Here is a 14088-nt window from a genome sequence, read left to right as displayed (position 1 = left end):
GTGGACAGTGTGAAAAACATACGTTATAGTTTTGGCTTTTGCAAAATATTTAAGTGGGTGCTATGTGTTGTGCATTATAATGTTAACTTTTGCAGAAGTAGCTGTAGTTGTGAAATAATAACTAATGCTTTTATTTTTGTAATTAACAGACAGTAATAACTCAGAGATATTTGTAGCTAATGTTGATTTAAAGTACTTGTGGAAGTAGCTAAAACCGTCTGCATGGTCAGATAACATTGAAGGAACGGATGTGATGAGGACCCTGCCAGTGATCCTTCGACTGTCAATAACTGTTGCCTGCTGAAACCAGGGATCAGGGGGCTGTTGTGAGGAAGTGACACACAACCCTCAAAACAACAATCCACGATTCCTGCATGTACTCTAAAAAGGCAGGTCAGGGGTCGAACCAATCTAAAGAATTCATGGAACATGTAAACAAATTCAAAGAAATGTTTGAATGTGTATAATCTTTATACATATGTATTTGACCAATGCAATGGAAAAAGCAGGTAAGAGGAGTTGCTATGGTTAACCAGCATGCCTCTGGTCATCGCCAAGCACCCACCGCTGTTATTGATTTGTCTCTAATTATCCCTTATGGAACTTAAAAAAATTCTGAAGAGGAAGGCTTATTTCTCACAAAACCCAAGGTGCTCATTCCTTATTTTCTTGCAAGCCATCATCAATCCACAGCTTCATCTGGACGGAGGAGAATGAGACTGCAATGAAAACAAGGAAAAGGAAGATGAACTGGTGTGGAGACCCAGGGGCCTACCATCAGAGCCTCAATCCCCCAGCTGTGGAGGACTGGTCCCAGATAAGAAGAATAGATTTCTAGGTTATGGTGAGAACCTTGCTTCACCCACAGATCTTTGCAGGCATATGCTGATTTATGTAAAGTTATCTTACCACATTGGCCCGTTGGCCTAATTTCCCTAGTTCAACCCCTATAGCCCATCTTTGGTTAGTCCCTAGAATGTTCTCCTCTCTCTGTCCCTCCATTGGCCCAAGTTTACTGCATTTACCCGCCCCTGTTTCCCTATTAGCTGACCCGACCCTTAACCCGTGCTTTGCACCATTTTCCCCCATACTCATTGGACGCTGACCCTCACTCCACTCTCACTACCCCATATAAAAAACCCTGTGCCCTCAGCTTGCAGCCTGTCTTTGTCCCTGGACCCTTTTCAGCTCTGTGCCCTGTTCCTGTACCAATAAACCCAGTTTGCTGGAGATCATACAAAGACTACATCATACGATCCTGCCTACTTTGTCAGCTTTATAAAGTAGCCGTGAGCTTTGGGCTCATCAGTGCCGGATGCTCCAAGGGCCTTGGTAGCACCAGGACGCTACAGACTGGGACAGCCAGGCAGGTGAGGAGGAAGTCACTGTCCCTTTCCCCCTCTCTCCTGTTCCATCTCCCAGCCCAGCATCGCCCCTGTCTGCAGGACAACCTCGCTGCTGACACCGTCCTGACAAGCATGGACTGGGGGGATCTCCTTCCCCTTCCCTCTGGCATGGAGGTGAATCCCATCTTGTCCTCTGCCCTCCTTCCTCTCCTCATTCTGTTCTTCGTCCACCCACGTTCCTTTCCCATCTCCTTCCTCCCTTGTTCCTTCCTCTCCTTCTGCCTTTTCCTTTTCCCTTCTCGCTGACTCTTCCTCTCTTGTCCTTCCTCCCCCAGGCACTGAGCTGCAGACAGAGACCAGGGAGAACAAATCCCTGCCACAGAACTTCGTGGAAGAGGCCATTTGGAACGGCTCCAGGGCGCAGGAATCCAATGGGGAGGAAAAGCCCCAGAGATCCCACACGAGGAGGGGCTGCAAACCAAGCCCGGGGAGCTGTGAGGAGGTAAAACACTCCTCTGTGCTGGGAAGGGTGTGGGGAATGTGAGAAGAGCTTCAGGCAGAGCTCAGCCTATTCCTGGTGCCTCCAAAGAGACGGCAGTGCTGGATGCAGAGATCCCCCTGCAGATCCAAGGGGATGCAGAGATCCCCCTGCAGATCCATGGGGATGCAGAGATCCCCCTGCAGCCCCTGGAGGAGCCAGGCTGGAGCACGGGGATGCCTGAGAGAAGGCTGTGACCCCGTGGACGGAGGGGCCCCCGCTGGAGCAGCCTGTCCTGGAAGGACTGAGCCCGTGGCACAGTGACCCACGCTGCAGCACTTGGAGGGGGGCTGTGCCCCAGGGGATGGACTCCGCTCGGAGAAGTTCCTGGAGAAGTCTCTGGTGGGAGAGAGCACAGGGTGCAGCAGGGGAACGACTCCTGTCCCTGAGCAGAGGGAGAAGGCACGGGGGATGAACTGAGCATGGCCCCATTCCCTGTCTCCTGCCCTGCCGGGGGAGGAGGTGCAGCTGGAAGGAGGGAGGCCTGGGGGAAAGCTGGATCCAAGGCTCTTCCTTGACTTCTCATTATCCTGCTCGGAGGTTTTGGAGTTTTCTGCCAGAAATCTCTCCCCTCCCCCACTCATCCACAGGGGTGTGGGGCAGTTTTCCGTTTTTAGGGTGCAAATCAAAGCGCTGCACTGATGCTGCTAATTAGGGGCAGGAGAAGTGGGGCTCGTGGGCTTGCCGCAGAGGCGGAGGCAGCGAAGGCGCAGGGCCGGGAAAGCCGTGTCGGGAGGTGCGGAGAAGTTTGTTTGTGTTTGCGCTGGATGCCGGCCCGGGCCCGGGCCCGTTCCAGGGCTGTTCCTCAGCTGCGGCTTTGCCCTCGCCCAGCCCGGGGGGCCCTGAGAGCGCGGGGCGAGGCGGTGCCGTGCGCAGAGCCCGCCCCTCGCTACGATTGGCCGGCTGTGCCGTCAGTCGTGGTTGTGGCGCGCTGATTGGTGAGAGCGGGGCGAAGCACGGCCCCGCTGGCGGCCTGAGGGCGGCCCTGGCTGGGCAGCGGCGCCATTGGCGGAGCGTCTGTGCGGGCCCGGGAGCGGCGGCAGCGGCCGGAGGCCGGGGAGGCGGCATTGGCGGAGCTGGGAGGCGGCCCCGGCGCAGGTGGGAGCCGCGCTGGGTTCTGCGGGGGCTCGGGGCTCGCTGCGGGCGGAGGGGGCGGCAGGGGGCTGCGGCGGCTTGCTTGTGCCGTGTCCGGCCCGTGGTGGCCCTGGGCCGAGGGCGCTGCGGGAGCGGCTGCCCGCGCTCTCCTTCCCGCCGCTGCCTGGGCAGGAGCCGCTGCCGGAGCAGCGCTGCCTCGTCCCGCTTGCTGTGGGTAGGACAGAGGTGGCTGCCCCGTCGCCGGGAGCGTGCGGGGAAATTCACGTCGCCGGAGGTTTCTGTGCCCAGAGGAGACCGAGGAGTCCTGTAAAAGTGACTTTATTGCTGAGCAGAGGGAGAGGCCGTGGGGCATTTGCCATGCGGTCTCTCCCATTGTTGTAGTACGCAGCCTCCTTTTTATGCTCCTTTTCCCGGCCGCATCTCCCTCTGCCTTTGCCCACTGGCTGAGGGACTCGGGAGGTTCCGACTTCCCGATGCGCCTGCTGCCTGTCCTCGTTAACGTGCACCTCTCCTTGTGTATAACATCCGATATTCATGGCTCTGTTAAGTCTTAGTTCTTCTCGAAGTTCAGGAATTTAGCGGGACTTTGAGCAACTGTCTGGGTCTATTTGTAACATTTATTGGAACTGATGGTTTCTCCGTTGCTTCCTTATTTGGGTTCTGAATTTGTTTATGTGGAAAAATTTACTTTATAGGGTCAGAAAAATCTTTTTAAGATTTGCCTTATCTTTTCTCATTCTTTACCCTACACAAAATTTGTTTTCAAAAACTACACTCACTTCTCCACATTCTTTTTTTAGGATCATCATTGTCGGTCACTGGTTGATTTGTTTTGCTTATGTGCTTTTTTTGTTGTAGCGACTGCCAGTGGCTTAGGGTTACTGTCTGGTTTAGCTAGAACTTCAACTTCAGTAGCTGGGGTGTTGGTTGCAGCCTGGGTGACTGGGGTAGCTGCTGATTTATCTCCCTGCCCCCCTGTCTTTATATGTTGCTTTACAGTATTTAGCAGGGTGTGATAAGTATAGGTTAGGGCTTAGCTTATTATAATGATTTTTTTTTTCTTTTTAGAGTCATTATGGCACTTCTTTTTCAGGTATTTTTCTACTTTATTTAGGTTCTGAATCTGTTTATGTGGAGAATTTTACTTTATAGGGTCAGAAAATTCTTTTAAGATTTGGCTTATATTTTCTTATTCTTTACACTACTTAGGAGTTTCCACACCTGGGTCCGGGGTCTTATTAGTTTTTCTGGACATTTTAGCCTTTACTTTAGAGAAGTTGTGGACTGTATAAAGGATGTTTACTGGGAAAGATACTAGAAAGATGGTCTCTTTAACATTTAGGGAAAACTGAACATTCTCAAAAAGTGACATAACAGATTCAAAGGAGAAGAAGGAAAGGAGAGGCTGGAAAACCTCATCCCCTGCTCCTCCTCTAACAAACTGGGTGCAATTACTAATGAACCCCATACTACTGGAACTAGTACGCAGGGTAGGACGAAGAAACTATAAACTATACATATCTTGAACAGACTCCAGTATCTTTGTAAATGCTTTATAAACCACTATCACCAAGGCCAGCACAATAGCTATTTTAATCTGTGCTCTGCTACTGTAAAAACTGCGTGTAAGGGACAATACTCTTAGTGACTAAAAAGGTATTAAAACCTTAAAAACCTTAGAGACCAGAGACACATGAAGGCTTCCACCCCAAGAGATATTACGAGTTCAAGCAACATGGCTACTGACTGCTGTAACCTACTACAAAGCAAACACAACAAAAATTCAATCAATAAAGTTTTTTTCTACTTTTTCGAGCCCCACCTTGGGTGCCAATAAATGTATTTGTCCTGGTTCAGGGTAAATTTGGGAGAGGATTTCTAAAGGGGTTCTTTTAGAAGGCACATTTAATGGGCTCCTCCTCCCAACCGGTTCGGAGAAAAATATTGCTCTGGAGAAAAGTGTAAAAAACTGTTTATTAAATAAGGAAATCTAAACAATATTGAACAATGAAACTTCTTGCTGCTTTAAAAGAGAGACAAACTCAGAAAACCCCCCCCCGCCCGGGCTGCAGCTCGGCTCACTCAGTCTTTGATCAGTATTTCTGGTGCTGGAAATGCTGCGGCTTAGGCCCGGCCCACTGGGCTACAGGTGTGAGCTGCTGGTGCTCTTTTTGATGTTTAGTTTAGAGTAGGTTTGAGGAGGTTTAAAGAAAAGGAAAAACTACAGTCTAGGGAACTTCTTTGCTTCAGCTAGCTAAAACTAACTAAAAAGCAAAGGAGAGCTCTGTCTTGCTGTCTGTCCGTCCACAGAGAACACAGTCTAGGAGCAGAAATGTGGAGGAGTGAGTGCAGTTTCTGAAAACAAACTCCGTGCTTCTTCTCCCTCCCTTCACTCCTGGAACAAGTCTTAAAGGTGCAAAACTTATTATTTAGCATAAACAGAACAGACGATTGGGGACAAAAGTATCATACAGTTAACCTCGGACACTTCCTTATCTACAAGTTCCTGGCCCTATCTCCAAGCAGATTCACTCGTTGACTCTCCTTTTTCTTCCCGGGTCCTCTTTGGTTTTGGGATTATTCTCAGTGATCTCATTCCCTGTCCTTTTGTAGCCGTTTCTGGATCAGGAGGCCAGGCTGCGTCCTGCATCCCCTCGCTTACCTGCTGGATGAGCTGCACTCCCAAGGTGTGGAGCATGGTAAAAAGATGAGAGTTGCTGCAGCACATAAGAGGAGAAACAGCATTCGTTTAACCCATGGTCTGCCGGGGAGCCATGAAACCGTGTCCCATTCCCATCCTTTCGATGCTTGGACTGATTGATAAACTGTTCTCCTATTTCCTTTGTTATCTTTTTCACCACTTTTGTCATCATCTGGGTGGTCAGGAGCTGGAGCTGTCTGGTTCTCATTTCGAGGACAGCTTATAATCGAATGATGCCATTGAAATGATAAATGGGTTCTCTGTCTCCTGGTATGAATTGGTTTGGGTTCCCAGGGGCTGGTCCATGGTGTTGTAGGATTTGTTCTGGTGGCCCTTCATCTTTTCCCCATTTTTGGGTGCTCCCTCAAGCCGGGGCTGCATCAATTGGGCACTTTTTTCTAATTACATCATCAAATACTTGAATTCCAACTGATTTCCCTGAACTTGTTAGAGCAAAAACCCCAGTGCTCTGATACACCCTGTATAGCATAGAGAGTGACAGCACATGTTGGGGTGGGCACAGGGATGATGCCCCCCTTATTTTAGTGAAGTTTTCACAACATTCTCCATTTGCTGTTTTCCTTTGCAGCTTCACCAGTTTCTGTTGCAGAGTCAGAGATCCTCACCATGGGCTCTGCCTTCAGCTGTACAAATTGCATCTGTGCAAGCAGGCAGAGCTTGGGGTGAGGGGCAGAGGGAATCAGCCCAATTCCTGCCCCAGGCAAGAAGAGCCAGGTACATTGTCCCCACTTTGCCCCAGCAGTGTTAATTTGCATTTCGAAAGCTCCTCAGCTGGCTGCCTGGAATGCAGCTTCTCTTCCAGGGCAGCCATCAGGTGACTCACACTGCAAAAGCCAGGGTTTGGATTTTTTTTTTTTTTTTGGGGTTTTTCTGACCAGTGTTCTATTAACTGTTTATCAGTTAAAAGGTCACCTTTAAAGCTCTTCTAGGTTTTCAAATTGCAACCTATAGGTGAACACCAAAAAACCCATGCCAAAATTTTGCAATCTCCAATGGCCACACAAACACGTGCATGTAAGGAATCCAAAGACATAAAGATTTTCTTACTTCTCTGCTAATAATAAAAATTGAGTCTCACACTCCTGGCCCAAACCTTACTGACAATATAAAAGTAGGATTATTAAGAAAAAACATTCTCATGGTGGACTCTAATCCCAGGCAGTGCAGTGTGTGTGTAACTGAGACCCAGAGTGGAATTGTGCCATTGTCTTCCCCAGCAGCTGCGGCAGTGCAGGCACAGAAAGCGCTGAAGCGGCAGCAGTGGCAGCAAGGGTTGGCCCCGGTGTCTAGAGATGCCAAAGGAGGGTGGCCAGGTGGAGGATTTGAGCAGAGGATGTGTGGGCAGGCCCAGGGCCTTGCCCCGCTGTGGAGCCCTGGCTGCTGCTGCGCTGCCTTCAGCGCAGGCTCAGTGAGGGCCTCCCATCCTCCTGCTGCAAGTGGGAAGTGCAAATCTCCGGGGCTTCAGAGCCCTGGAGCCGAGGCTGAGGGGTCCCCCGTGTTCAGCTGTGCTGGTGGCTGTTTCTGGCCTCAGGGCCACTTGGCACGGGCCACGCCACTTGGCCACCAGTGGTGCTGCTTTGCAGTCCTTAGGCAGGGCCCGATGTCCTGCTTGGATGTTGGGAACAACAAAGTGCCAAGGCAGGCTCTGTGGCAGCCCAGCTTCCTGTGGCAGAGATTTCACAAGAGACAGGATTCTGGCCACAGACTGCTTTAACTGTACATCCCTTATGTCCAGCCTGCACTAGGTGGAGAATTACCAGGGTAAGGAATTCCAGACATGAATTCCAGAGGGAGATAATTGAATATCTGCCCTGGGTCTGGTTCTTACTCTTGCCAAAGCCAACGGCAAAAGCTGTACCCATGGCATCTTGGTTTCTCTCCCCAGCTTCCAAAGGTGTTTCTTTCTTTCCCCATTCGTTCTTTCTACCCAACCTGAGCTCTGGGGTGCCAGGGGTTATGGAGGTCCCATTGTATTCCTAAAGCTGCCATAACCCCCTGGAGGATCTTTCCTGTAAAATGTGTTCTGCTGTCTGAGTCTGTTGCTTCCACAATCCCTTTTATTGGAATTATTTCTTTTAGAAATACCTTAATAAGTGATCTAGTGATTGCTTATGAAGTCAGAATTGATTTTGCCCCCCTTTTAGCTGACATGGTGTCACCACAAGGTATTGAAGCCTTCCTGCTCAGGGCATTTCAGTGCCAGGCTCTTAAAAGCACACACAGCTCCACCAGTTTGTCCTGCGTTGGGTCTAATTCCCCTTCCTTCCTGTGAAAATCGCCATTCACCTTTGTTAAAATTTCAGATGTTTAATAGAAATGAAAATAGTCATAACAATTAGGAGAATAAGAGACAATAAAAGTAAACAATTATGGAGTCCGGGTGCCTGGCACTCTGCCAAATAGCACACCTTGCTAACAAAGGATTACCCCTTAAAGCAATAGCTTATTGCATATTCATATAGCTCATACATGATTCAAACATTCCTTTCAAACCAGGGTGTTTCTGCTTAATTTTGACTCCCCCCACATTGCAAATCAAACAGATCTTCTTTGTTCCTCGAACTGCAAATCATCTTTGTTCCTCGGAGTCTGAACTTTTCTGAAAAGGAGACAATAATTCTTCTCTGGGGATCTTGGTGTCTGTTGCTGTGATCTCTATCCAGAGAGTGTAATGCGAAGAATTTCTTGATTATCTTTTCCATTCCTTGAGCTAGTTACAAAAAGTATCTTACATCACATAGTTTCTATTTTAATATTATGCTCTAGGCTAAAAACTGTATGTAGCACACTACTTAAAAGTGATTAATAGAGCACTACTTAAAAGAGATTACTACAGCATAACTTTCCAACATAACACATATAGTATTCATTTTAATATTTGCAAGGAGCCAATCATATAATACGCATTTTTCATACTTCCCTCCCTTGGATTAGGGTGTTGCTTCTAGACACCACTTGTCCTGGTTGCTTCAAAGTACTTTGAGGAGGCTCCATATCTAATATTCCCCATTTCCCTGAGGCTACCCACACTTCTGGGTTCACTTCAGCATAGGCCTTGCCAGACATTTGACACAAAGATACAACAGAACTAGCCTCTGTATCGCTGTTTACAATATTAATTTGCATTCCCAGTTTAGCGATCAAATCCCTTCCCAGTAAATTATAATGACCATTAGGAACAAATAAAAATTCTTGCATATCAATCCCTTCCCCATATCTGCTAAGAGTGGTTGAATCAAGCCACTCCTCTTTCCTCCTTCTCCCCTGAAAAATCCAAGACATTTTTAGCATTTTCCCCCCTTATGTCTAAGATTCAGAGTGGATGGAGAGGCTCCTGTGTCCATCAGGAGAGGCCTCCTCTCGATGCAGAACCACCCTGAATGTTCTCAAGGGCTCCAGTGTGGTGCCCTGGTGGGATGGGACGTGTGACACCCCTGACAATCCATGTCCATCCTGGGGTGAACTTGCTCCTCCTGAGGGTGCTGCTGTCTCTGTTTCCAGTGTCCCTGTGCCCTGCATCTGGAGCCCTGAGTCCTTGCCAGGGGCTGTTTGGGTGGGCTGTCCCCTGCCCAGGAGGGCAAAGTCTCTGCCAGGTGCTTGTGGCCGACCCCGTCCCCTGGGTGCTGGGGCCCCCTTGGGCCCTGGGGTTGATCCCTGAGGGGCTGTAGGAACTGTGTCATGGCCTTTGCCTTCAGCTTGGCCTTTTGCTCACCCTTCTTGCATTCAGCTGCTGTGCCTTTGTGCCCAAGTGCTCCAGGGCCGCCTTCTGCCACTCCTGCAGCCCCGCTCAGTGCCTGTGTGTGCTCATCCTCTGACAGCTGCTGAGCTTTTTGCAAATTCATTCGTTTTCCAGTGACCCAATCAGCATCTCGATCCTTCCCTTATAATCCCCATTTCCCTGATATTCCCTTGTTCTCCATCTTGTGCTCAGCCTCCCATCCACAGCCTGTATCCCAGAGCCGGTCCCTGTCCTGCCGCAGTGTCCAAAGGCGGCCCCCCCGGCGGGCGGGGCCGGGCAGCGGCTGGGGCGTCCCGCAGCCTCCTGGGGGCTGGGGGCCAGTGCTGGCCCTGCCCAGGGCTGGTGGGGTCAGGCAGCGCCCGGCGCTGAGCCCCGGCTGCCCCACAGCCCCGGCCCGGCCCCGCAGCTCCCCACAGGCCCCCAGCCCGTGCTTCCGGTCCTGCACCTCTGCGCCCAGTGCTGCCGCTGCCCACCACAGAGAAACACCCTGAAATCCTGACCTCCTTCTTTTCCTGTCCTGGAAACTGGGAATTCAAAGTATCAGCTGGCAAATTCTGAGGATAAGACCCTGCTGAAAGACATCCCAATCCTCTGTATTTTTCTCTTCCTCTTCCTTTTCTTACCACATAGATTCCTCCTGGTGCTTCTTGCCTTCCCCATATTGCTGCACACTCCACCCAATCCCTTCCCAGCACACCAACACCATCCCTGTTGTCCAAATCCCTTCTCCACTTCCCTTATTGCCCCCCGGGTGTCCATGTCCTCAATTACCTCTGGGAGAATGTGCAAACGACCTCAACATTCTCCCCAGGGACCCTTTAGAGATATTTTAGGATCATCATTCTTTGGCCAGGACCCCTCTCTGGCTTTTCCTTTTCTCCCCTCCATGAGTGTCCTGCCATGTTCACTCCCTGAAGATCCCAGTGCACTCACGGATGAGATTTTCAGTGCTCTCTCCCTGCTGACTCTTCACAGACTCCCCTGATGTGTCACTCGTCTGTCTCCTGGTCACTGCCGGGTCCCCAGTCAATCCCCGGTGCCGCCGCCAGCCAAGGGAGCTGATCGCCCAAAGTGGGTGAGGCACCTTCAGCTGCACTCCCTGCCCGCCGCCCCGGACGGTGGAAGGAATTCCGGATGAGCCCCAGGGTGTGCGGAAAAATTGACATCAGCAGAGGTTTCTGTCCACAAGGAAGACAGAGGAGTCCTGTAAAAGTAATTTCATTGCTAAAAATGGGTGAGGCCATGGGACATTCCCCATGGGATCTCTCCCATTGTTGGAGGACACAGCCTCCTTTTCATCCTAATTTCCCAGCCGCATCTCCCTCTCCCGTTCCCCATTGGCTGAAGTATTTGAGATGTATAGAATCCAAATCCACCTACTACATACCCCCTGAATATGCTCCCCACTTTTATATAGCAGATTTTATTCATGGCTCTGTTAAGTCTTTGTTGTTCTTCCTCTTGAAGTTCATGAATTGAGCAGGACCTTGGCTGAGCAGCAGTCTGTGTCATCAATTGATAACATTTTCTGAAACTGATGGCTTCTCCTTTCACTTCCTTATGTCTCAAGTTCCTGGCCCTATCTCTGAGCAGATGCACAACATCTGTTTGTAAAGACACTTTCCTTTTGTTCCTTTCATGGAGGTCCCCCGTTTGCGGGAGATCCCCCCTGGAGCAGGGTGTCCCCTCTTTGCTGCAGCCCCAGCCCTCAGGCAGAGCTCAGCCAATCAGAGCACGCAGCGCTGATGTTTCACCAGTTGCCAGGCAGACTCGCAGCTCCCAGCCTTCCCCACCTGGACCCCACCTGCGCCCCCCCCTCGGCCCCAGCGCCCCCCGCGAGAGGAATTTGGGGAGGTGGGAGTGGGGCAGCGCCAAGGCCGGGCCCCCCCGCGCTGTCCTGGTGGGAGCGGCTGCAGTGGGGACTGAGTGCGGGCGGAGGCGGCCAAGAGCCCAGCACTGTCCCAGCCCGACCTGCCCTGGCTCAATCCCTGCCCCCGCTCTGGGATGCTGTGGGTTTGGGGGGAAGAGGGAGCCGGCAGTGGGTGCTGGGCCTGGGGCAGGAGGAGAAGGGAAGGAGAAGCAGGGTTGAGGAACAAAATGGTCAAACGATGCACGTGGCAGGAGAATGTGGGATTGTGCAAGAGAAGGAGGAATAGCAGGAAGAAGAGGAGTGTGAGGAAGAGTAGAGACACAGGAGGAGGAGGAGGAGCAGAAACAGGAAGCACCACCAGGATCCACCCCTCCCTGTATCTGTAGCCTCCCCCCAGCCCCAGGAGCGCTGCTCCCTCCACATGCAGCAGGTGACTGGAGGGGGATCCACGATTTTCACGGGGGTGAATCTTGGAGTTTCTGAGCTTTCTAGGGCTAAATGTTGGTACTTTGGTTTTATGTGGCAGATGAATCTTTATCTTTTGGAGGAGGTTTTTGCTGAGTTGTGATGGTTGGGGAGTTTTTGATCTGTGTCTTGAAGTTTGGAGGTTTTTTGGGCTGAATCTTGGTGTTTTGGAGGTTCTTACAGACACAGGATTCCCAATGACTTCCTTAGATGAGCTTGCACAAGGAGGAGCTCCCAGTCCAGGGTGCTCTCCTCTTGTTTTTTCCCCCAAACCAGGATTTTTCATTTCCAGGGCGTGGCTGGATGGAGGAGGAGGAAAAGCCCCGGAGATCCTGCAGGAGGAGGGGCTGCAAACCCAGCCCAGGGAGCTGTGGGGAGGAAAGAGCCCCCCTGAGCCAGGAAGGCTGCTGGAGATCCAGCCGGGGCTCAGAGCTGGTGGAGAAGGCTCATGGCAGGGAGAAGCCCCACAAGTGCTTGGAATGTGGGCAGGGCTTCAGCCAGAGCTCCCACCTGATCCAGCACCAGAGGATCCACACTGGGGAACGGCCCTACGAGTGCTTGGAATGTGGGAAGGGGTTCAGCCAGAGCTCCAACCTGATCCGGCACCAGAGGATCCACACTGGGGAACGGCCCTACGAGTGCTTGGAATGTGGGAAGGGTTTCAGCCAGAGCTCCAGCCTGATCCAGCACCAGGTGATCCACACTGGGGAACGGCCATACCAGTGCTCTGAATGTGGGCAGGGTTTCAGCCATCTCTCCAACCTGATCCGGCACCAGGGGATCCACTCTAGGGAACGGCCCTATGAGTGTGAGGAGTGTGGGAAGAGCTTCAGAGACCGCTCTAGCCTGATCCAGCACCAGAGGATCCACACTGGGGAACGGCCCTACGAGTGCTTGGAATGTGGGCAGGGTTTCAGCCGGAGCTCCCACCTGATCCGGCACCAGCGCATCCACTCTGGGGAACGGCCCTATGAGTGTGGGGAGTGTGGGAAAAGCTTCAGAAACAGCTCTGAACTGATCCGGCACCAGGTGATCCACACTGGGGAACGGCCCTACACCTGCTTGGAATGTGGGAAGAGCTTTGGGCGGAGCTCAGACCTCAGAACCCACCAGCGCATCCACACTGGGGAGAGGCCCTACGAGTGTCCCCAGTGTGGGAAGAGGTTTCAGACCAGCTCCAGTCTCCTCCTACATGAGCGGATTCACACAGATGAGAGGCCCTTCCGCTGCCCCAGCTGCGGGAAGGGCTTCAAGCGAAACTCCAGCCTCACCATCCACCAGCGCATCCACAGTGGGGAGAGGCCCTACGAGTGTGGAGAGTGTGGGAAGAGCTTCTCACAGAGCTCAAACTTGACCCAACACCAACAGAGGCACCACCAAGGGAAGCCCTGTGAGTGCCCCAAGCGAGGGAAGAGCTTGGAGTGAGGGAAGAGCTCCAGCGCACCATCCCCCATGGGAGGCTCCGGGCTGGATGATCCCCAGTGACCCCTGCTGGGCAGAGCCCTGGTGATCCGTTGTCCTGGTGATCCCCGTTGGGTGGGGGGAAGGTGTTGGCTTCTTGTGCTGCTGTGATTTGGGGGGGTTCCCCTGGATGGGGGAGGGGCGCTGACTGGGGTCCTGGCACACTGGGGGGGGCTCATGGCTCAGGCAGATCCCAGTGCTTTGGGGGGGTTGGTGCAGGGGGGGAGGCAGTGAATGTGGGGGGACCCTGGTGATAATGTGGGGTCCTGGCTGATAACATGGGGGGGACAGGAGCCCCAAGAGAACACCCCAGTGCTGGTGACCCCCCTGTGCCCCCCCAGCGCTTGGGGGCCCCCCCGGTCCCTCCCTGGTCCCAGCACTGTTCCCAGGGGTCTTCAGCTCTGGGGGCTCAAAGGGGAGGGGGCGGAACCCCCGTGATGGTTGGGCGGGCACAAAGGGGGGTCCAGGCTGGTGCTTGGGGGGGTCAGTGCACGAGGGGGCATCCAGTCCCTGTTCCAGTGCTTGGTGAAGGGGGGGGCAGTGCATGGTGGGGGTCCTGGTGCTCGGTGACTGGGGGGTGTCAGAATCCAGCACATCCCTCTGGCTGCCCTGGATGGCTCCAGCCCCTGGCAGAAGGCTTGGAGACCTTGGCACAGTGTCAAGAACACCTGTGGATTTGGTTTTAGCCCCTGAAGAAAATGGCCAGCTTTGTATGAGGAATTAGAAGCCACAGGGGTTTGAGTAGTGTGGTAGGTGAATAAACACAGGGTGAAAAATTAGAATTTCAGGGTTTTAAAATAAGGGGTTCAAGGGGACAAGATGGAGGGATTTGGGCGTGTCCTGACCTTCTTC

General features: G+C 52.2%; 1 protein-coding gene across 1 annotated transcript; it reads left to right on the top strand.

Annotated features, from left to right (window-relative positions):
- Positions 1-2802: 2802 nt before the first annotated feature.
- LOC128801755 (zinc finger protein 239-like) lies at positions 2803-13348 on the top strand. Its single transcript, XM_053967863.1, has 2 exons — positions 2803-2982; positions 12068-13348. The coding sequence occupies exon 2, from the start codon at positions 12079-12081 to the stop codon at positions 13198-13200; it is 1122 nt and encodes a 373-aa protein (XP_053823838.1). The 5' UTR covers positions 2803-2982; positions 12068-12078; the 3' UTR covers positions 13201-13348.
- The last annotated feature ends 740 nt before the right edge of the window (positions 13349-14088 follow it).

This window comes from Vidua chalybeata, chromosome 31 (assembly GCF_026979565.1).
Source record: "Vidua chalybeata isolate OUT-0048 chromosome 31, bVidCha1 merged haplotype, whole genome shotgun sequence".
Classification (NCBI taxonomy): domain Eukaryota; kingdom Metazoa; phylum Chordata; class Aves; order Passeriformes; family Viduidae; genus Vidua; species Vidua chalybeata.
Note: the sequence above shows the minus strand (reverse complement) of the source record. Positions and strands in the feature narration are given on the sequence as shown.

Excerpts from the sequence above, each read along its gene's own strand:
- LOC128801755 (XM_053967863.1), top strand. The coding sequence starts at position 12,079 with ATGGAGGAGGAGGAAAAGCCCCGGAGATCCTGCAGGAGGAGGGGCTGC.